Source organism: Capra hircus, chromosome 13 (genome assembly GCF_001704415.2).
Source record: "Capra hircus breed San Clemente chromosome 13, ASM170441v1, whole genome shotgun sequence".
NCBI lineage: Eukaryota > Metazoa > Chordata > Mammalia > Artiodactyla > Bovidae > Capra > Capra hircus.
In genome coordinates, this window is record NC_030820.1 from 39035647 (window position 1) to 39059772 (window position 24126).

General features: G+C 44.5%; 1 protein-coding gene across 1 annotated transcript in view; it reads left to right on the top strand.

The window, feature by feature from the left end:
• The window catches only part of CFAP61 (cilia and flagella associated protein 61), a 243028-nt gene that overhangs the window by 46673 nt on the left and 172229 nt on the right, over positions 1-24126 (top strand). Inside the window, exons 8-9 of the mRNA XM_018057258.1 lie at positions 2165-2324; positions 22066-22157. Coding sequence (XP_017912747.1) covers positions 2165-2324; positions 22066-22157 — 252 coding nt within the window. The remainder of the gene's footprint in view (positions 1-2164; positions 2325-22065; positions 22158-24126) is intronic.

Here is a 24126-nt window from a genome sequence, read left to right on the forward strand (position 1 = left end):
TGATCCCAAATGTGTTACATCTTTTCCACACCAGCCAGCTCTCCAGCTTCTAGTTACCAGCTGGGTGTCTTGCAGTCTAATTCACTTTCTGATACTGCTCAGCCTTAGTGCAGACCCCACAGATTTAGGGCTCAGGCCCACAAAATTGCCCCCATCAGATGCCATTCACAAGCCCCAGATTGTCCTCTGTGCTTTTAACTGACCAGCAATAACTCATGGGTTCCCATGACCTCCTCGGTCATGTTTGAGGACCTGCTGGAAGGGTTCACAGAGCTCAGGCGACTCTTTACTTGCCATCATGGGTTCACTGTAAAGGATACAGCTCAGGAACAGGAAATGGAAGAGGTGCATTGGGTGCGGTGGGGAGGGCGGGGGGAACTTCCCTGCCCTGTCTGGGCCTACCACTGCCTGGCATTTCGTGTGTTCACCAGCAGGGAGGCTTGGGAACCCCATTGTTTAGGTGTTTTTCTAGTTTTCTATTAATGGTTGATTAAATCTTCGGCTGTGGTGGCTGCACTCACTCTCCAGCTCCTCTCCCCTTCTCAGAGGTCGAGGTGCTGTGTGCTTAGTCGCTCAGTTGTGTTCAACTCTTAGCAACCCCATGAACTGCAGCCCACCAGGCTCTGTCCATGGGGATTCTCCAGGCAAGAATACTGGAGTGGGTTGCCATTTCCTCCTCTAGGGAATCTTCCCGACCCAGGGATTGAATCCAGGCCTCTCACATTTCAGGCAGATTCTTTACCATCTGAGCCACCAGGGAAGCCCCTGAGGTCGAGGGAACATGGCTGAAAGCTCCAACCCTCTAATCACATGGCTGATTCCTCTGGTAACCAGTTCCCATCTTCTAAAAGTGACCTCATTAGCATAAACTCACATACTATTGAAAGGGGCTTATTATGAAGAATGAAAGACTCTCAGGAAATTATGAGTGTTTTATGAACTTTGAGCCAGGAGTGAGGGATGAAGACCAAATATTTTTTATTATATCTCTCTGTCACCCTCATCTTCCCACTGATGTATTCCTTACCAAAGGCCTAAAATGATGAGGGCCATTGCAGGAAGTTTAGAATCAGGTAGGATGCTGAGAGGGCTTCCCTGGTGGCTTAGATGGTAAAGAATCTGCCTGCAATGTGGGAGACCTGGGTTTGATCCCTGGGCTGGGAAGACCCCCCTGGAGGAGGGCATAGCAGCCCACTCCAGTATTCTTGCCTGGAGAATCCCCGTGGACAGAGGAGCCTGGCAGGCTACAGTCTGTGGGGTCGCAAAGTGTAGGACATGACCGAGTGGCACACATAGCACAGGATGCTGGGAGGCGGTTATGTTGTAGATCAGACACACCTGGTGAACAGGTGCAATGAGTTTATTTCTCTCAGAACTTTCCACTGAACCTCCTTCCACTCATCTCCTTCCCATGAGACCATCCAGTCAAATATATGTTCAAGAAAATGAAAGAAATTAGTCTTCCCACGTGGCGCTAGTTGTAAAGAATCCACCTGCCAATGGAGGAGACTCAAGAGACACAGGTTCTATTCCAGCATTGGGAAGATCCCCTGGAGAAGGAAATGGTGACCCACTCCAGTATTCTTGTCTGGGAAGCCCTGTGGACAGAGGAGTCTGGCCATCTACAGTCCATGAGGTCACAAAGAGTTGGGCACAACTGAGCACATGCACACACACAGCACACACACACACACACACACACAGAGACACAAAAATTGAAGAGTACCTACCTGATGAGGAGCGAATTATTAACTTGTTCTAAATTGGGGTCAACCAGATGGCCACTAGAAATAATGGCTGGTCTTCCTTGGAACTGCATGGTGGAGGGGAGGAAAGTAGACAGGAGGGTTGGGCTTGCAGTAGGGAAATGAAAGGATTTAGGGCAGGCAGGGGTATTGTTTGGGCAAAATTTCCCCTCAAGAACACCATGACAGCGTCCCCAAGTTCCAGACCCATCTCTAGGATTGTCATGCATGATAGATTGCTGTCCATCCAAGGTGGTCATCCACGACATCATTTTTTCAGCCTGTCATGTGTGCTGTGCACTGCGCCTGACCGTAGGGTGCTCCCTCCCTCATACAGCTCCAGGTGCCCACGGGCAAGGGCTTTCATGGTGCCCATTCACCTGAGGTTGGATGGTCATGAGATGTCTTGGACATTTCAGGTGGAAGGTGTGGCTGTCGGGTTCATGAGCGTGTGCTCACAAGTGAACCTGGAGCTCCTGCACAAGTGCTTTGACTTGGGACCCTTCCATGGACTCTGCGTCCCGCATCAGGACGACATCCTAGAACCACCCCAGGAGTTCAGCATCCACGAAAGTTCAGGTACAGTGGCTGTCATAGGAGCACGTGGGGGTGGAGCTTTGTGGCTATGCTATGCTTTTGACTCTGTGCTGGAACTGGGTGGTGGCAGCTGCTGGGCAGTTCTGTCCCCAGCCCCCTTTCAGGAGTGCTTCCTGGTGCATCGCAACCTTGTGCCTATATCTGTGAGCACAGAGGGTCAAGGGGCATGGCCCTGGGTAGACACCATGGCCTTGCCCCCAAAGGTCTCCTAAATTCAGAATGTCTACCTTCAGAAGTTCATTGTTAGTGTAGAGGTAAGTTGTGGTGAAATAACTGATGGTGTTTCAGGATTTTACTTGCGCACACACATAGAACCCAAAACCTGAATATGATAAGTGACTCTTTTAAGTCAAGAACTAGAGAAATTCTGTATATCCTTAAGTTTTTATTTTATTTTTTTAATTGAATTGTAGTTGATTTATAATGTTATGTTAGTTTCAGGTATACAGTAAAGTGATTCATTTATACAAATATATTCAGATATATGTACATATGCCTTTAAGTTTTAACCCCAACAATTAGTACTTCTGTGTTTATGTCATTGACAACTTATTATGTAATACAGGTCTATTGCAAGTAGTCATTTTAAACTTGCTTTAAAATCATGTCTGTATTAGGATTTTCACCAAGTGAAACTGGGTCATCTCAAACTTTGGTATTTTAATTTAACAAAGTCTCCCTGCATCCGTGAGCATCTTTGAAGTTAAGTGTTTTGTTTCTTAAATCAAGGAGTTGCAGCAGGGTGTGTAAATCTAGTTCTCCAAAGCCAGGTTTCCTCATTTGGGAAATAGGAAGAGTAGTAACACCTCTCACGAAGGGGCATCATGGGGTCTGACTGAGATCACTCAGGTCCAGGGCTTTACTCAGCATCTCCGCCAAACTTAGCGCGCCATCAGCATGGATCCTCGTTTCGAGCGGTCATTACCCATCACTTTGTGGTTGGTCTTTCCAGTCTTCCCAGGTTAACATCAGGGCATCTTGAATTGCTCTGCTTTCCCGTGTCTGAAAGACTATATCAAGATATTGCTCTTGTCTGCCAGTCTGGGCTCCATTTTTATGTTTATTTTTGAAGATAACTGTTGCATCAATATACTGTTACTTGGCATTGTTCAGCATAGGTAATGTGTGCACTTTCTGTGCACATATATTCATATTTAAGTTTTTTTTTGCATAAAATAAATGCTTCTAGATGTCAAAAAAAAGATTGTTCAAAAATAGGAAGAGGAGCATGTTGGGGGCAAGACTGACAAGCAGAGGACTTGTTGATCTAAACAACAGCAGGTGTTGGTTTGGCAGATCTTATCGTCTGGACAGGAAACCAAGCGCATGGAGCTGGTCGGAACGTTCACACGGGTCACAAAGACTTTTCGGAGCTGTAGCTGGAGAGGGAGATCCCTTCTATATTAATAAGAGCTTTGAGGTCTTTATTGTTTCATGGTGAAGGCTGGCTTGCCCTTGCTTCTCAGCTAAGACATACAGGAGTGTTCTGAAGGAACCTTCAGCATGAGACAGTCTTGAATAATATGTCATCATTGTCACTTTCAAATGTATAAATTCTTCTTGAAGGCAGCATTCAATAGGTTTTATGGCTTAGTTTTCTCATGCCTAAAATGGAGGTAAAAATAGTATCAAAACCAGAAAGTCGTTGGGATGGTTAAATGTTAGAATCTACATGACGACCTTAGCTCTCTGCCGAGTGTGGAGTAAGTTCTGAAAAAATTAAGGTTGTTTTTCCTCTCCCCTTGATTGTTGTCATTATTAAAAACAAGTTGAGGGCCTTCCCTGGTAGTCCGGTGGTTAAGACTTCACGTTCCGGAGCAGGGGGTATGGGTTTGATCTCTGATCAGGGAACTAAGATCCCACATACCTCTCAGCCAAAAAAACTATAACATACAGAAGCAGTACTGTAAAATATTCAATAAAGACTTTTAAAATGGTCCACATTAAAAAAATCTTTAGAAAAATGTTGAAAAGATATGGTTCCCTTTCAGTGTGTTTCTGAGTAGCTCTGAAGTTACGTAAAATGACTGGTATGTTCCTATCTTAGAAACTTTATGGGCAGGAACACAATTCAAAATTTAGACCAAATCCTGGACTTAAAAACATGTAATCTGTTTAGCCAAAGTGTGTCTGTTTAGCAAAAGCCCCAGAGATATGGAAACTGAAAGAAGTCTTACTATTCTGTCTGCCACTTTTAATATTTTTACCTAAAATTAGTTGATCTAGGACAGGATGGAAAGGAAATAGGAAAATTTCTCTCGTCATTTTGTGTGTCTTGTTTGTTTTTGAAAATCCAGCTCCACTAATAAAATGGTGATTATGAAGTTTTGTTACCAGGAAACACTACTGTAGACTTCCAAACAACTCAGGGATGGATTCACGAATCAACAGCTCATTATATTCCAGAAAAGAGTCATTGGCACATTTTGCCTTCCCCTTCACATCAACAGCAACAAAGAATGAGGCTCCAGAGAACTGGAAATGTGTTATGATCCTGTCCTTTTTTATCTAGTGAAAGTCTCAAGTTAAAGGAAATATAATTTCTCTAAAATATGAGCCAAAATTCTTGTTTCAATGGGCACACACCATTGTACCTTATGCTTTCAATTTTGTTTATGCTTTTTACCTTTCAAAGGATTTCCATGTATATTGTCTCATTTTATCCTCATGACTTGATGTACGAGAGCTAAGAAAGGTTCATGTGTGTGTGCTATGTTGCTTCAGTCATGTCTGGCTCTTTGCGACCGCAGGGACTGCAGCCTGCCAGGCTCCTCTGTCCATAGGATTCTCCAGGCAAGAATACTGGAGTGGGTTGCCACACCCTCCTCCAGGGGAATCTTTCCAACTCAGAGATTGAAACCACATCTCCTGGGTCTCCTGCCTTGGCAGGTGGGTTCTTCACCACTAGCACCACCTGGGAAAGGTGACCTCTGCTGCCCACATTCACAAAAGGTGTTACAGCTCAGCAGGGGCTGACCCAGCACCCAGCTCAGCCTTCCACTTGACTTTTTGACTAGGGTGGCTGTGATCAAAAACTCCAGTGGTGGGTCTACTATACAAATACATGATCAATTTTTTTCGCTTCAATGAATTATTGAATGAGTTACCACTTTTAGGAGCTGTCAGTGACGTGTGTGTGTGTGCGTGTGTTCTTTGGACAACTCCCATCTTCTAGACTCTTCACCTCTTGTGTCTATGGGATTTGCCAGGACTGTGCACGGCCAATCTGTCCTGTGCCAGAGGTGGGCAGGAAGTACCAGGACACTGAGACCCCAGGAGTAGCCTCTGATTCTCCATTTCTTTTTTTAAAAAATATTTATTTATTTATTTGGCTATGTCAGGATCTTCATTGCAGCACATGGAATCTTTCATTGCTTAGTTGCCCTATAGCATATGGGATCTTAGTACCTTGACCAGGGATCAAACTCGAGTACCCTGCACTAGAAGGTGGATTCTTAACCACTGGACCACTAGGAAAGTCCCCCAGCTTCCCTGTTTCTTATCCCTGCTCCCCTACTGATATCTTCTCCATCAACTCCCAGATAGTTGTGCTCGAATCCTTGACTCAGGGTCTGCTTCTGAGAGAACCCACCCCAACACACTGCTGGTCTAGTCTTTCCCCACCAGCTGTGAAAACATTTACTTACCACAACTGAAAGGAGTTGAGGTATAAATACCTCAGCTCCCTCACCCCTCGGTGGGATGGCTTTGAGACTTGAGTTTTGCATTGTTTCTCAGAACTCCAGGAGATGAAGTTCCAGCTAGTGATCCATGTGATGGCATATGTTTCATTAGCTACCTTCCTTTCCCTTCTCTCTTCCTAACCTCCCTACCATGCTTCCTGAATCACCTCCCAAATAGAACTGCTTGTTCTCAGGTCCTTGACTCAAGGTTGGGTCTGTTCTCACCAGCTGTGAAACTCACAGTTTCATGCAAACCTTCACCCCTCCAAGCAGAGTGACAATATCATGACTCAACATTCCAGAGCTTGTACAGTGGTCCCCATTCTTTATTTTTTCCAATCAAATGATTTATTAAGCAAAGAAACAAAAATGCAGTTTGCTAGCTTCTTTAGGTAAAGATCTTAAAATATTTAAATCTTTGTAATATGATGCTGATTATTTCTAATGATTTAACAATATCAAAGTTACATGATTCACTGTATTTCTGAACACAGAATCCATTTAACCTATATGGAATTTAGTTATCAAGTTTCTCATTCTTTAGCTACTGTACATATTGTGATCAGCTGCCATCTCATCATTTCAGCTGTGTCCGAAGTTTCCATTGGCTCTGAAAAGTGTAACCATGCACATTCACTTTGCATTTTACTTGAATAATTTGTGTATGATCCCATTCTTTTAGCCGCCGGTTCTTTATTTATAAATTATTACACACACTTGTAAATTTGAGTTTTTAGCTACTAAACCTTGAGACTAAATTAGGGCCAATGGGAATAAAGTCTGAGGATGCAGATTTTGTCCCAGGTTAAGGAAAATCTAGCAAAAGTATATTTTTTATTAAGTGGAGTACCTCGTTTAGAAGTAGCCAAGTTCTCCAGACATTGGAAAACTTCATGAATAGTCATAAGTCTCAGGAAAGGGCTTTCTACTTGGTTGGGAGGTTGTACTGAATGAGACCCAAGATCCCTCAAATGCCAGGAGTCTGAAAGCTGAGGGAACAAGCATCAGGATGCTCCCTCCATATGCTGGCAGTTTATGAATATTTTCCTTCAGTGACAATAAAATGGCTCAAAACAGTATGTATTTTTTCCAGTTGGCTCCACCGCTGGCCCGGCCCAGCGATTGCAAATCAAGCTGTGTCTTTTGTTCCCTGCATCATTACAATGAAGACTTTGGAACCAGGAGTGAGCTGGCAATTTTCTTGATGATGCATAAGGCAAAATAGGGCACAGCCTGCATTTCCACAGCTGCCCTGGCATCGACACATTTACCAGTTAAAATATAAACAAGCGAAAGACGAAACTTTTGTTTGTCACGCAGGCTGGTGTGACCTGGGGAGTGAGCGTCTTGGTTTTGAAAGAGTCCTGCGAAGTGAATCTCAATACATGCCCAGGGGCCAGCACACGTAGGCTCCGAGGACCTCGATGTGCCCTTGGCTGGGAGAGATACAATTTCACACAACAGAATCGTGGGTGTCCCTTAGAATAACCAATGCAGCCTCTTATAACCAGCCCACCCAGGAAAAGTACTGCTTACTCTACATTTAAAAGGCCCTTCAAAATAGAATTTTCATAACATCTCCACACAGCAATGTTGCCTTTTAAATGAAAGAAAATCTCTCATTGTCAGGAAATGTTCCCTTATGTCTTATTTAAATTTCTTTTATTGCACTTAAATTTGCTTGTTACTCTTAGTCTCTCCTCTGTAGGGAGAAGGAATATGGAGGGTTAAGAAACAGCAGCTAAATCAAGTCTTATTTAATCAAGTAGCCCAGGTGTCTAGCCTCTCTTCCTAAGGTTCTATTTCATATGTCTGTGTTGCTTTCTGTTTTGTACTTTATTCTTTGGATTCCAAATGTGGATGCAACACTCATCTACAGAGCCTAGCAATATCCGCCAAGATGTTTGGATATTGTATCTCAGACCATGTATTTGTTAATACCAGCTAGGATGGTCTGTAATTACTGAAGTAGTGACCCTCCTGGACTCTGTATGGATTTGTTCGGGCTGTCATAGAAGGGTCCCACAGAATACGGGGCTTAAACAACAAGAAGTCATTTTCTCACAGTTCTGGAGATGAGAAGTCTGAGGTCAAGGTGTCGGCAGGGTGGTTTCTTCTGAGGCCTCCCTCCTTGGCTTGCAGATGGCCATTTTTCCTTGTCTTCACGTGGTTTTCCCTTCTCTTCCTGTCTGTGTCCTAATCCCCTCTTCTTATGAGGACACACAGTGATTCAAGGGCCCACCCATCTGACCTCATATTACTCTGTCTCTTTCAAGGCCCTTTCTTGGGACTTCCCTGGTGGTCCAGTGGTTAAGACTTTGTTTTCCAATGCAGGGGGTGCAGGTTCCTGGTTGGGGAGCTAAGACCCCACATGTCTTGTGGCCAAAAAACCAAAATATAAAACAGATGCAATCTTGTGACAAATCCAATAAGGACTTTTTAAGTGGTTGACATTAAAAAATCTGAAAAATAAACTAAAGGCCCTTTCTCCAGATAGTCACATTCTGAAGTATTAACGGGGTAGGACTTAAAGCATGAAGTTTGTGGGAACATGATTCAACATTCAGTGACACCTAGGATCCTGTGTCAGTGGTTCTCTGGAGCCCTGTTGCCAAGGCTGCAAGACGTGGCGGTAATGTCCCCTCTACCTGATGCTCATAAGTCTAATATTATTTGTCGCAACTTGAATCTCATCTTTTTTAAAAAAAAAAAAAAAAACAATAAATGTCTTTTTGGTATACAGAGGTAAGAAAATTGCATTCTTCTGAAACTTTAGCCACTCTTGGCAGCTCTAGTTTTCCATAAGTAATTATGTGAGTTCTAATGGTGTGTTAAAGAAGTTGACAAAACAAATAAATACTTCCAGGCTTATGCCCAGGCTGACACGATTATCTCCACAGTGACAGTGTTGATGAAAAATTAATCAGTCAATCTAAGAAAGAAATGGGAAATTTTATTTGAGCCTGATTGAGGTTTTTAACCCAGGAACAACCTCTCAAACAGCTCCGAAAATGGTTGCACCCTTTAGAGGTCAGAGCACAATTATATAGGTTTTTGAGGCAGAGGGCTGTACATTCAATGATGTAGATAGTGTTCACAATCCAGATTAAGTACAAAGTGGTTCAGTTCAGTGTAGTCGCTCAGTCGTGTCCAACTCTGCGACCCCGTGGACTGAAGCATGCCAGGCCTCCCTGTCCATCACCACTTCCAGAATTTACTCAAACTCATATCCATCGAGTTGGTGATGCCATCCAACCACCTCATCCTCTGTTGTCCCCTTTTCCCCATGCCTTCAGTCTTTCCCAGCATCAGGGTCTTTTCAGATGAGTTAGTTCTTCGCACCAGGTGGCCAAAGTATTGGAGTTTCAGCTTCAGCATCAGTCCTTCCAATGAATATTCAGGACTGAATTCCTTTAGGACGGACTGGTTGGATCTCCTTACAATCTTAGGGACTCTCAAGAGTCTTTTCCAACACCACAGTTCAAAAGCATCAATTCTTCAGCGCTCAACTTTCTTTATAGTCCAACTCTCACATCCATACATGACTACTGGAAAAACCATAGCTTTGACTAGATGACCTTTGTTGGCAAAGCAATGTCTTTGCTTTTTAATAAGCTGTCTAGGTTGATCATAACTTTCCTTTCAAGGAGCAAGCGTCTTTTAATTTCATGGCTGCAGTCACCATCTGCAGTGATTTTCGAGCCCCCCAAAATAAAGTCTCTCACGGTTTCCACTGTTTCCCCATCTATTTCCCATGAAGTGATGGGACCAGATGCCATGATCTTCGTTTTCTGAATGTTGAGCTTTAAGCCAACGTTTTCACTCTCTTCTTTCACTTTCATCAAGAGGCTTTTTAGTTCTTCTTTGCTTTCTGCTATAAGGGTGGTATCATCTGCCTATCTGAAGTTATTGATATTTCTCCTGGCAATCTTGATTCCAGCTTGTGCTTCATCCAGTCCAGCATTTCTCATGATGTACTCTCATATAAGTTAAATACACAGGGTGACAATATACAGCCTTGACATACTCCTTTTCCTATTTGGAACCAGTCTGTTGTTCCATGTCTGGTTCTAACTGTTGCTTTTTGACCTACATACAGATTTCTCGGGAGTCCAGTCCAGTGGTCTGGTATCCCCTCTCTTGAAGAATTTTCCACAGTTTGTTGTGATCCACACAGTCAAAAGCTTTGGCATAGTCAATAAAGCAGAAGTAGATGTTTTTCTGAAACTCTCTTGCTTTTCAATGATCCAGCGGATGTTGACAATTTGATCTGTTTCCACTGCCGTTTTGAAATCCACCTTGAACATCTGGAAGTTCATGGTTCACTTGAAGCCTGTTGAAGCCTGGCTTGGAGAATTTTGAGCATTCCTTTGCTAGGTGACTGCAGCCATGAAATTAAAAGACGCTTACTCCTTGGAAGAAAAGTTATGAGCAACTTAGATAGTATATTCCAAAGCAGAGACATTACTTTGCTGACTAAGGTCCGTCTAGTCAAGGCTATGATTTTTCCTGTGGTCATGTATGGATGTGAGAGTTGGACTGTGAAGAAGGCTGAGCACCGAAGAACTGATGCTTTTGAACTGTGGTGTTGGAGAAAACTCTTGAGAGTCCCTTGGACTGCAAGGAGATCCAACCAGTCCATTCTGAAGGAGATCAACCCTGGGATTTCTTTGGAAGGAATGATGCTAAAGCTGAAACTCCAGTACTTTGGCCACCTCATGCGAAGAGTTGACTCATTGGAAAAGACTCTGATGCTGGGAGGGATTGTGGGCAGGAGGAGAAGGAAGGGGACGACCGAGAATGAGATGGCTGGATGGCATCACGGACTCGATGGACGTGAGTCTGAATGAACTCTGGGAGATGGTGATGGACAGGGAGGCCTGGCGTGCTGCAATTCATGGGGTTGCAAAGAGTCGGACACGACTGAGCGGCTGAACTATGAACTACTCCTTGGAAGAAAAGTTATGACCTGGATAGAGCATTGAAAAACAGAGACATTACTTTGCCGACTAAGGTCCATCTAGTCAAGGCTATGGTTTTTCCAGTGATCATGTATGGATGTGAGAGTTGGACTGTGAAGAAGCTGAGCACCACAGAATTGATGCTTTTGAACTGTGGTTTTGGAGAAGACTCTTGAGAGTCCCTTGGACTGCAAGGAGATCCAACCAGTCCATTCTGAAGATCAGCCCTGGGATTTCTTTGGAAGGAATGATGCTAAAGCTGAAACTCCAGTACTTTGGCCACCTCATGCGAAGAGTTGACTCATTGGAAAAGACTCTGATGCTGGGAGGGATTGGGGACAGGAGGAGAAGGGGACGACAGAGGATGAGATGGCTGGATGGCATCACGGACTCGATGGCTGTGAGTCTGAGTGAACTCCGGGAGCTGGTGATGGACAGGGAGGCCTGGTGTGCTGCGATTCACGGGGTCACAAAGAGTCGGACACGACTGAGTGACTGAACTGAACTGACCGATATCTACTACTGTGGGCGTACTACTTCTCCCTTAGAAGAAATGGAGTAGCCATCATAGTCAACAAAAGAGTCCGAAATGCAGTACTTGGATGCAATCTGAAAAACAACAGAATGATCTCTGTTTGTTTCCAAGGCAAACCATTCAGTATCATAGTACGTACAAAGTGGTGACTCATCATAAACCCTTACAAGATCAAGAATGAATATTATCTTTCTTTATTTTTCTGGTAGTATTGCATGCCTTCAAGGATCTTAGTTCCTCAACCAAGGATTGAATGTGAGTCCCCCACATTGGAAGCGTGGAGTCCTAACCAGTGGGCCACAAGGGAATCCCAGACATGTTTTCTTTTAAGGAGTTGTTCTGTGGATACTGAGAGAATGTTGCTCTATATAGTTGACCAGGTGTTTCTACTAATCAGGAGTTTGGTCCATGCATAACATAAAAGAGGAGAGAGAGGATAACAAGGGACATAGAAAAATGTTTATGTTTAGATTTTCCTTGACTTGCCTTAGAATACAGACTTTAACTTCATTAACAGTATAAACGCTTGCATGAGTTTTCCGGGCTTGGGCTGGTAACATACCAGAAAGGAGGCAGTCATGGCTGGAAACCAGTGTTGTTAGGGTCATTGCCCCAGGAAGTCTTTTGATTACTTATCCGTCTTCATTCAGCTGCTGGTTTCTAACCCCTTTTGGATACCTTTAAAAACAGCAGCGACAAATGAGGGCACCCTCTGAAGACTCCCCAATTCTGCAGGGAGCTGGGTGGCTGGGAGAAAGGGTCCTATCCCCCTAATCAGCTCTGGGAGCCACTAGCTAAGTGATGACTCCGCTGCATTCACCAGTCAGATCCGTTTCTCAGTGGTTGAAATACAGATGTATTTGTACATAGGGCCTTGAGGTCTTTGAAAGAAAAGTGGTTTTATTTATATTCGTTATGATCATTATGTACCGGGATTATTTTCTCAGTAGGCAACATGTCTTTTGCCCATATTTATGAAGCAGGGGAGAAGGCATTTAATGAATTTCAAGAGTGTGTTTGACTGTAAAACAGATCTCTCTTACCACATTCACATGTAAATAGCCCTTTTATTTGTTCTCTCTGGTGACCTTTCTTCTTTTGGGGGTAGATCACAGTTTGTTGTTGTTTTCCATTTCCAAATGGGAGGCTGAATGATAATAATGAAAGATTATGCAAAAAATCCATGTTTAAAATAATGTTGATATGGCACTTGTGTTGCAGGATAATTATAGTAATTTGGCCATTACGCTATATGGAGTCAGGAGTTAGTTGCTAGAAAACACGGTGATAGGGGTGATTCAGAGGGTTTTCATCCCAACAGGCTGTTTGATCCTGCTGACTTTTCTCTTGAAAATCAATTGCTTACGATGAATACTCTGAATTCTCCCTTGATTAAATTGGCTGGCAGTGGGCTGCACCCATTGCACGGGGGTCACCAAGAGTTTCGTGTCTGTTTACACAGGGGTTTCGACAACTCTTAGAATATCACAGAGCAAATTTAATCGGAGCGAGCAAGCAGCTAAGGAGGCAGTTGCTAAAAATCAGTCTTTGCTCATGGAAGCAAGCAAAGGAAGATGTATTCATTCTAAGCCCAACACGAAGCCAGTTATTTTGCTGCAGGTTGCAAGCCTTTTCTTCACTGCACGTTGCTCTGGCTCTGGGCATTTTCAAACTTTCAGGAACACGTGGGCTCACCCAGTGGAAGACCAGGGACAGTCACCTTGGAAGCTGGCTTCTGACTTCAGGTTCATGACTGACAATGTTCTTTTTCCGCTCAAGGTTATTAACATATTCAGATTTTCTGTTTCTTTCGAATCAACTTTAGGAAATTAGATTTTTCTAGAAAAACATTGTTTAGTATATGAAGGTTTAAAAATGATTACACTACAATTGCTGGTATATATACATATATAGATATATATATCGCTCCAGTGTGTATATACTCACACACACACACACACACACACACATGTATACTGGAAGATCCCCTGGAGAAGGGAATGGCAACCCACCCCAGTATTCTTGCCTAGAGAATTCCATGAACAGAGGAGCCTGGCAGGCTACAACCCATAGGGTGGCAAAGAGTTGGACACGACTAAGCGACTAACATGTACATAAAATGATTAAAGAAGACAATTTAGGTGATATAAATAAACTTTAATACTTCATGAAGTGGATGGTCTCTTTTCAGAGAACTGCAAAGTGGACAAAAAAGGCAAGGAGCTTTTATAGGATAAAGAATAAGGGAGAGAAAAAGAGAAAATATCTGGCTGGCCAGGTCTCACATCACCCTGGTTTGGGGTAAGAAGGCCCAGTGCTGTGCATTTGAGGATTGGCTGACAGGTTAGACTACATTTCTGGTTGAGTGTAGCATTTATAGGAACATGAAGTTAAGTTTCAGTTTTCTGACCTGCCCTCCACCAGGCAGGAGCAGCTCCATCTTGGCCCTAGAAAGTTATTTACGAGTCAGAGAACCTCTCCTGTGTGATTTTAATCCTTTAAATTTTGTTGAGCTTATGGTCAATTTTGGTAAATATTCCTTGAGTCCATGAAAAAAATGTATAATCTGTAGTTGTTAGCTACAAGGTTCTATATTTAGGATTATGTTTGATAACAATGTCAAATATTTTATCCGTTTGACCTCATCAGTTGTTTGATCAATTCATGAGAGGTCTGTTAAAATCTTCTGCTTTGATTGTAGATATATAAATTTTTACTCCTATCTGTCATTGTTTCATTATGTATTTTGAGCCCATACTATTAGGTGCATGATTTTTAAGTCATGTCTTCCTTGAACTTCCATGAACTTCCTTTAAAAAAATCAGTTATGAAGTGTCCTTTATCTCTGGTGAAAGGTTTTTGCCTTAAAGTCTGCTTTTTCTGATTTTAGTGTGGCCACGCTTGCTTTCTCTAGCTCATGTATACGTGCCATATCTCTTTCCATCCTTCCTGTTTTCCTACATGTTAGGTGTGTCTTTTGTAAACAGCATAAATTTGGCTGTTGTTTTTATCTAGTGTAATAGCTGCTCTCTTTTAGTTTTAGTGTTTAGTTCATTTTATTTTCTTATGGGTTTATATCTACCGTCGTACTTTATAGATGTTCCCCATGTTTCTGTGTTTTATTCCTGGTATTTTTCTTGTATGTCTTTTCCTTTCTTAATCTCACCAGTGTCAATTTTATTTTTCAGAGAACCGGGTTCAGGATTGAGTTGATTCTCTGTATCATGTTTTATGACTGTATCAATAGTCCATTACCACAAGAATGCTCCTAACAAACAACTACAGAAGCACAGCAGTGTCCTACACTCACACGGCTGGGGTCAGCTAGACAGCTCTACTGACTGTGGCTGGGTCTTCCCACCTGTCTTGGGGTTGGTTGCCTGTTGGCAGATCTAGGCTGGCCTTGGGTCCATTCCATGTGCCTCTCACAGACTGGATGGGACATGTTATCATGGTAATGGCAGAGGCACCAGAGATCGAGTGGAAACACACAAAGCCTCCTGAGGTCTGGGCATTGAACTAATATATGTCACTTATCCAAAGGAGATCCCAGGCTGAGCTCAGAATCAGAGTGGGGGACACTACATGACAAAGGGCCTGAACAGAGTAAGGATGAAAAATGAGCGTCATGACTACAACCCATGCTCACAGAAGAGGAATAAGGCTGGTGATTTTTGTCATGACCTTCTTTCTCCTGTCCACCAGAGACACAAACTCCAATTTAGTCTGTTTGAGGCTAAAACCTATAGTCTCATATCAAGAGAGTGAGCTCAAGTTCATCATGCTATATGGCTCGGAGACTGCCCTGCAGTCCAGAAAGGAAGAGTGTCCTTGAAAAATATGGAAAAGCACCTTGTCCTGCTCTCATGTGGTTTGCTGATTGTTTTCCTTTGTATGGACTTTATCCTCAGCTTCCTGCCAGTCACTCAGCCAATATGAAGTATATCCCATATACTAGTCTTTGGGAGCCTGATCCAGTATGTGGTGAGCCCCACATGGCCTAATATTAGGATAAGCATGCAAGACAAATGAATTTACAATCAGAGAATTGTTTTGAAGAAGAGAAAATTGTGTTGAGATCCCGGCAGAATTATACCTAAGTCATCTTGGGAACATCAATATAGAACTTCATAGAAAGAAAGCTTTTGAATCAGAACTTCAAAAACAAATTGGAGCTTTGTAGATGAAGAAGCAGAAAGATTTTCGATGGAGGAAAGACACTGTGCATGGGCAAAAACGAGGAGGTGTTAGAGACCAGGGCATGTGAGGGGAGAGCACCAGTTCAGTGTTGTTGGAGCAGGAAGGGAGGGGGCAGCAGGAGGGAGGAAGTAGGACAGGAGACAGAGGGAGGTGAAGCAAAGAATCTAGATTCTTCTTTATCATGGCTTATCTGATGAGCAGCCTGGGAATGTTGAACTAGAAAGGGCCACACCATCCACTTCTGGTTTTCAGGAAGAGTTCCCAGGGGCCACTAGAGTGTGCAGGAAAGAGATGAGAAGGGGCTGAACCAGAGCCGTGACAGAGAATGAACTTGGGAGATATTTTGGAGATTTAATGGAACCTGATATTTTACTGCATATGGGGAAGGAGGGTTGTGGAAGAGGGAAGCCTCAAGGGTGTCTTCAGAAGCCAGGTGGATGGTGGAACCGTCTTGCCAGGTGGAAATAAAAAGCATGAATGAATCATCTGATGGAGACCCTGTGACTTCTGATTTGGACAAGTTCAGTCTGACCTTCCTGGAAAGCCCTTAAGTGGATATAGAGCATCCAGGCAGCAACAGGTGCTTCTGAGTTTAGATGGAAACATGACCTCCCAAAGGACGTTCTCACCCTAACCCTTGGAATGAGCAGATGGTGCCTTCATTTTGGTAAAAGGTCTTCCTCAATGTGATGAAGGATCTGGAGATGAGATTTATCCTGAAAGAGGGAGCCTGACCCTGCTAACACCTTGACTTCTGCCCAGAGATACTGATTTTGGATTTCTGGCATCCAGAACTCTGGAAGAATACATTTCTGTTGTTTTAAGCCACCACGTGAGTGGGCATTTGTCACAGCAGCCACAGGAAACTAACACAGTTACAAAGAAGACCAAAGGGCTGGAGGCAAAGGAAGGAAACAGGTCAGGAAGTAAGGACACCCTCACACTTCAGCAGTCCATGAACGCGTTGTCTGCTCACCATCTCGGTCTTCTTACTGTCTTGAGGCTGCTTCTTATCCTTTAGATCTCAGTTTACACGTCCAATGGGCTTCCCTGGTGGCTCAGATAGTAAAGAGTCCGCCTGCAATGCTGGAGACCTGGGTTCGACTCCTGGGTCAGGAAGATTCCCCCGGAGAAGGAAATTGCAGCCCACTCCAGTATTCTTGCCTGGAGAATCCCATGGATAGAGGAGCCTGGTGGGCTACCAGTCCACGGGGTCACAAACAGTCGGACACAGCTGAGACACTAACACCTTCTCTTTCGCTTTACATACACGATAGGACACTGACTGCTCAGACTGGAGCAGCTCCCAGGCCCTTGTTTTCTACACACCATCTAGCAGATCTTAGTATTTCTTCTTCTCTTACTGACTTTACTTGGAAGGGCAAGTTAGTCTCATTCGCTGCTGAATCTTCAACATCCAGTTCGTTAATGTGCACCAGGTGATAGGTATAAAACATAAATTTTTAAATGAATGAATGCATAAATAAGTGAACAATGTGCTTTGTTCATACCTCTGCTTTAGCAACTTCGTACTGCAAGGTAGTTAGGAGTGTATGTGGGGGGTTGTGAGTGTGTGCATGCACACCCACCTGCCCTGATCACTTGTGAGCCTCTTAGAGGGAGGACTACCTCTGTCTGGTTTTCTGGTGCCGCTGGGTACCTCATGTGACTGCAACTCCTCATTCTCCACTCAACTTCAGTTGAATGAATGTTTTAACTTGAACCTTTAATTTTTCTTCTTCTTAAAGGTGAGGGCTTAAATTAATTTGTCAGTCTTTTCTGAAATCAGCCATAATATTAAAATACTAAACAAAATAACTGTTTTGTAATATTCTGAAATGAAATTACTCTTATAATTAGACATTTTTGGGGAGATCTTAATTGAGTTAATGCATGAAACTCTCCTCCTTTAAAAAGTTAGGATAATGCAGTTAGAGTTGAATTCCCTTGGATCAATGTCCCAGCCTGGTTCTCCCTCTCAATTCCCAGAAATGGCCATTGTTAAAACGTTAGTAGGCATCCATCCAGACTTCTTTTTATGCTTTTATATGAAGTCCACATGTTCATCGGAAAAAATTCTACCATTTCGTGGCAGTGTTTTTTTTTTTTACATAAATGGCACCTTTTGGGTTTACGAAGTTCTGAAATTTGCTTCTTCACTCAGCTCTTTGAGATCTAATAATGTCGATAAGCTTAGGTCTGGGATGCCCCTGTTATCTTCTGGATAGGATTTCACTCTATGAAATGTGCCACACTTGTCCTCAGATGGACACAAATTGTTTCCACTATTTCATATAACAAACCGTGCTGCAGTAGGTATTCTCGTGCACATCGCCTTGGGCCCCTTGCGAGCATTTCCACAGGCTGTGTTCCCAGAACTGCTCTTGCTGGCTTGGAAATATACCAAGTGTGGCCACAACGGTGGCCTTCCTCCCGAGCCTCTCCTAGTTCTCCAGGACTTAGTATTGTCAGCACGTTTAACTTTTGCCAGTATGATAGCTGTGAAAGGAGATATCATTGTTTAAACTTCATTTCTCTGACTGTTACTGAGGTTGGACACGTTTTATGTGTTTACTGGTTATTTGCATCTCCTGTCCATTCATTTTCTTTGCCTGTTGGTTTTTTCCTCTTCCCCTAGACTTCAGTTCTTGATCTATTATGTGTGTCACAAATATTTTCTCTGTGTATCTACTTATTTAAGAAAAACTTTAGGGTTCTTTTGATAAAACTTTTAAATTGTGATGGGGTCAAGTATGTCAATATTTTTCTTTTATGACTTCTGCCTTCTACATTTAAAGGGAAAGATTTGTCCACCCCTAAAATAATAGAGAGATTCTATTTTCTTCTCATAACTTAAAAGTATTAAAAAACTTTAAGCTGTTAATGTATCTTTGAATGATCTTTGTGTGTTATATGAAATAGGGACCCAAATTAATTCTTTTCCCATTTGATTAGCACTGTTTATTGTATTGTTTATTCTTCTGCACGAATGCTACCTTTACTGCATATGAATGTTTAGGCTCTTTTTTGGATTCCATTCTGTTCTGTTCCTGCTCCTGATAACCTGCAGTTTTAATAACTATGGCTTTATAATATGTCTTAATATTCGGTAGAAAATTTGGACTCTTTGTTCTTATTCCTTAAAATTTTGTTGACTAACTCTCTTCCATTACTCTTTTAGGATCACTTAATTTCATTTCACAAAAAAGAAAAATCTTGTAGGATTTTTTATTATTTTTTTTTAGTTAAAAAACCACTAAATCGTATACTGTTACTTTTCCCCAAAGCCTTCAAAATGTATTATTTAGCTTTCCCTATGTATTTTCCCTGTTAGATAAAGGACTTCCCTGAGCGCTCAGTTGTTACAGAATCCACCTACAATTCAGGAGACCCTGATTTGATTCCTGGGTCGGGAAGATCCACTGGAGAAGGGATAGGCTATGCACTCCAGTATTCTTGGGCTTTCCTTGGGGCTCAGCTTGTAAAGACTCCACCTGCAATGCAGGAGGCCTGGGTTCAATCCCTGGCTTGGGAAGATACCGTGGAGAAAGGAAAGGCTACCCACTCCAGTATTCTGGCCTGGAGAAGTCTATGGACTGTATAATCCATGGGGTCACAAAGAGTCGGACACGATGAAGCTACTTTCACGCATTTTTCCTGTTAGATAAAGAGCAGAGCAGAACCAGGTCTGGTGGGACCTCAGGTTTATACAATTTGGGAAGTTTCTTTAAGAAAAAGAATACAAAATTAGGAATGCAATAGTGGGTGCTGTCCCTTGGGATGATAATGTGATGTTTTATTCATATCATAGTAACCCCTCCTCAGATAGCCCCTTATCAGTCTCACTCAGAGAGAAAGTGCCAGCAAACAGTGCCTTCCCTCCCACTAGAATAAAGCCCTGGTTCGTGACTTCCAAGCTACTTAGGTGATGTAAGCAAATAGAATAACAATTAAATTGCAGCCTCAGTCGTGTCTCTAGCTGCGTGTCATATAAAACCACTGCCTGACTTTCCCCGGGACAGCACCTCACGTCTGAGGATCTCAGGGCACATTAAGAACATTAACTAATTAAACCCCACAAAACCCCAGAGACACAGGAAGGAGAGATGTGGCCTCACCTCGCCCAGTTCTGAAATGCAGCCACCTCTGGGGACGAGCAGGCAGCTGCTTCAGAATAAGCGGCAGCACCCATGACACTTTAGCCCAGACAATTAGTCGTTGTCATTGGTAATTGTCTTGTGAGCATTAGCCTGTCAGACAGTGAGAGCTCCAGGATTAATTGTTGACTGCAAATCTAATCCAGTCTCTGAAATTTCTGGCTTTTTAGTAATTTTGTCCTAATTAAAATGGGCTTCCCTGGTGGCTCAGGTAGTAAAGAGTCCTCCTGCAATGCAGGAGATCCGGGTTTGATTCGTGGGTGGGGAAGATACCCTGGAGAAGGGAATAGCAGCCCACTCCAGTATTTTTGCCTGGAGAATCCCATGACAGGGGAGCTTGGTGGGCTATAGTCCATGGGGTTGCAAAGAGTCAGACACAACTGAGTGACTAAACAACAACAACCAGTGTGTGTGTGTGTGTGTGTGTGTGTGTGTGTGTGAAAGTGAAAGTTGCTCAGTCATGTCTGATTCTTTGCAACCCCATGGACTGTATAGTCCATGGAATTCTCTAGGGAAGAATACTGGAGTGGGTAGCCCCAGCCGCTACTTTTAAGGGGTGTGTTGGCTGGGCAGCAGGTGAGGGAAATCTCTGGGCTCCGGAAAAGCTTTAGTACTCATTTACGTGCTTGTTACATGGGAGCCGATACACATAGAGATTCACGTGCACTCTACTGCACACAAGCTGTATCACTACAGCAAGCTAAATTCACCTAAATAGCCCTCTCCTCTTGCCAGCCTGAGAACGCTGGAAACACTGTGCAGACACCTGGAAAGTTCTGCAGGGAGCAGGATGTTTCCGGGTGCTAGGAGCACACTAGGGTTCATTGTCCCCGAAGCATCTTTCTTCAGAGCAGGGATTCTGAGTCCCTTGTCCTCTCTCGTGTCACTTGCTCTCCACGTAGAAGAGCTTCTTGCTCTGCCGGGGTGACATTCTCTCATGGTAACTTCAACATCACGTACTTCATCTCTCCCCTTCCACCTCTCTGGGCATCTGGCTTTTCTCTTACTTGGAATTTCATTCTATTTCATTCGTCTGTGTCTTTGCCCGAAGCAGTGTATAGGGTGTGAGCCAGTGCATATGCGGGGTCTAGAGGTAATCTGCAGGACCCGTTGACTCTGGCTGAGTGTGAAGGGGAGCACAGAGAGTATCACAGCCTCTGGCCCCATCCTGTCTGCTGTGATGCTTAGAAACGGTAAGATGGGGCAGCCCAGTGTCTGGGGCCTCCTGCAGGCCTAGGATCCCTCCTGTGTCTGTGTGGACAGTTCTTGGGAGAGGCAGCCCCCAGGCAGAGCATCCTAGGGCTGGAAGGAGCTGAGGCCCAGAGGCTGCAAGCAGGGGTCAGGGCTGAGGTGCCTCCATGGAGCAGACACAGAGGGAGCAAGAGAGGATGGGGTGTGGGGGCGGGGGGGAGGGGGAGAGACGTTGGAAGAGGAGAGATGCAGGGGGTGAAGGGCTGGGGTTGGGGACAGAAAGACAGGAAGAGAGACAGGAATAAAGAAAAGAGCAGAAGGAAGAAGAAGGAAAGGAGGGGGAATAGCTTTTTAGACACATGGGAAAACTTCTCTTTATTTCTTGGTGAACACTACAAACACGTGAACACTGCATACATGAACACCACCCTGATTATTGACTTTCCACAACATATTAAAGTGATAACGTAAGCTCAGTTCTAGTTCTTGCTTAGAAAGTATAAACGTGAGTGTCCTGGCTGCTTTCAGATGCCTGTTCACAGTATTTCCATGTAGAGAGAAAGCAGCCCTGGGCTCATTTGTGTCCTGAGAGCACGGGCACAGCTGACTGCGGTCTAATTCCCCACTCCGTCTTAAAATCATTTGAAAGCCTGCCATCCAAGAGGGTGATAACCTCAAAGGGGCTCCCATGAAAGAGTCACGGAGTTCAGTCACTGGCAGCCCATCAGGCCCACCCTGGCCTCAGTTTATCCCCGCAGCTCCTGCAGGGCTGGGTACCACTGGACCCCATCGTGTGAATGTGGCACGGAGAACTCAGAGTCCAGCTGGGCTGCACAGACCCTGTTCTCCCCCACCCTTCTCGCAGTGCTGCCCCAGCAATAGGAGCTTCAGATGTGCTGCAGTTTAGAAACACACGACCACGCTGCCACCAGTGTCTTCTGCTCTGTGGACATCGATCATATCTTTTCTGTCCTTCTGTTACTTTTTCTCCTAAAGACTCCAAGCTCGAGAACAGCGGCGAGGAATCCCAGAAAATAGTCAAGGAGCCGCAGGAAGCTGTGTCACTGGAGACCAGGGAGAGCATCCAGGTAAAGGAGATGATCCGCCCATCCGGAGCCCGAGGAGGGCCTGGGGCTGCTGCACCGTCAGGTCAGGCATGCTCCTGGTGCTGGAGTGACTCCTGAGCGGGGAAAGGCCTCCCTGGGGAGGCCTGCTGGGGACCAAGGCAAGGGCGAAACAGTCTGCGTGTTCATAAGACATCAGAACATTGCAACATCTTTAAGAGTTCAGCTCACGGTGGAATCCCATCCTTTCTCCCCCTGCCTCCTCACTCTTCTCTGGTTTCAGGATGCTGATGTGCATAAAGCCAGTAGAAAATGCATCTTGTCCACAGACTCCAGTGAGGCAGCATCTTCTCCCTGCCTGACTGGGCCCCTCAGGCTGTAGGAGCACCCGCCGCAGCTCCCTGGCCTGCCTTCAGCAGGATCCCTCTCCACCTCACCCCCACCTCCGGCTCTACGAGTGCTGCTGCCCTGACCATTTGTTCAGTCGCCAAGTCCTGTCTGACTCCTTGTGACCCCATGGACTGCAGCATGCCAGGCTTCCCTGTCTCTCACCATCTCCTGGAGTTAGCCCAAGTTCATGTTCGTTGCATCAGTGATGCCGTCCAACCATTTCATCCTCTGTCGCCCTCTTCTCCTTCTGCCTCTTCCCAGCATTGGGGTCTTTTCCAATGAGTCGGCTCTTTGCATCAGGTGGTCAAAGTTTTGGAGCTTCGGTTTCCACATCAATCCTTCCAATGAGTATTCAGGCTTGATTTCCTTTAAGATTGACTGGCTTGATCTCCTCGCAGTCCAAGGGACTCTCAAGAGTCTACAGGGGAGCAAACCCCACACTGAAGGAGGCACAATCAGCCATGTCATACAGGACATAGGATTTGGGGATGGGCCAGGGATCCAGCCATCATTCTAGCTCTGCCACCCTCTGACCACTGATGATTCCTAGAAATAGAAACACCCATATAGACTGGGCTCTGGGTCCTCACCTGCTCCTGCAGGACCTCGGGGCAAGTCCCTATGTCCTCTATAACAAGCCTCACCAAAGAGGTGGGGAGCATGAACAGGCTTACCTCTGGCTACCATGAGCAGCCCAGCCCTGCCTCAGCACTGCGTGTGGCCAGGGTCCCAGCACGTGTTTCATGGCCCGGGCCCTTTCTGGTCCTTCTGACTCTTCCGTCTGTGTGAGACCAGGATGGGGGCTAGTGCAGTGTCATTGCTTCCTGGACTCCAGCCCTCAACTCCCCCCTCCTTTTTTTTTCTCCTTTCCAATCTTGGACAAAATAAGATTCCCCCTGCCCATCAGCTCATGTGAAGAAGATCTTGGAAAGAAAAGGAGGTAGGGAGGACCTTTATCTCAGCACTAGGCCACCTGGCTCACCCTGCCTTCATGGTCTTTATGAAAAGTGCCTTCCTGTACCGCAGACCACAATAGGACCCAACCTGTAGCTGGGTAGTGTTGTGTTTTGAAGACTGATTTTGTCTCTGCACAGAGGTTGGACACACATAATTGCTGAACTCTCTGTTAGGGACTGAGGGTGCTCATGGGGCTAAAACACAGCCTCAGCCTTCAGGAGATGGTACTCCATGGGAAGAAGAAAGCCTGCTAGTTCAGGACGTGGAAATGAGGGTGAAAAACCACCCAGGAGAGGGACCCTGAGGGACCCCTGAAGCTTTTAAAGAAGGTTGTATGGCATGGACTAGAGTGTGGGAGAGGAAGCTGATGAATGGAAGTGATAAAAAGAACTTAGTAAGAGGTCTTTCTGCTTCTGGCAAAGATGGAGCTAGAGACTAGATTTACTTCCCTGCCTGAAAAAACATTGCCAAAGTATATGAAGGAAGTTTTAAGACTCTGCTCATCAGGTAACAAATGAGAGTGACGCTTAAGATGTGGGAAACAACTCTGTTGAGCCCTCTGACTGTGCTGGCCTCCTGCCTTGAGAGAGTTCCTGGCCATAGCACAGGGCAGGAGGAATGTATGTGTGCATGCGTGCTGAGTCGC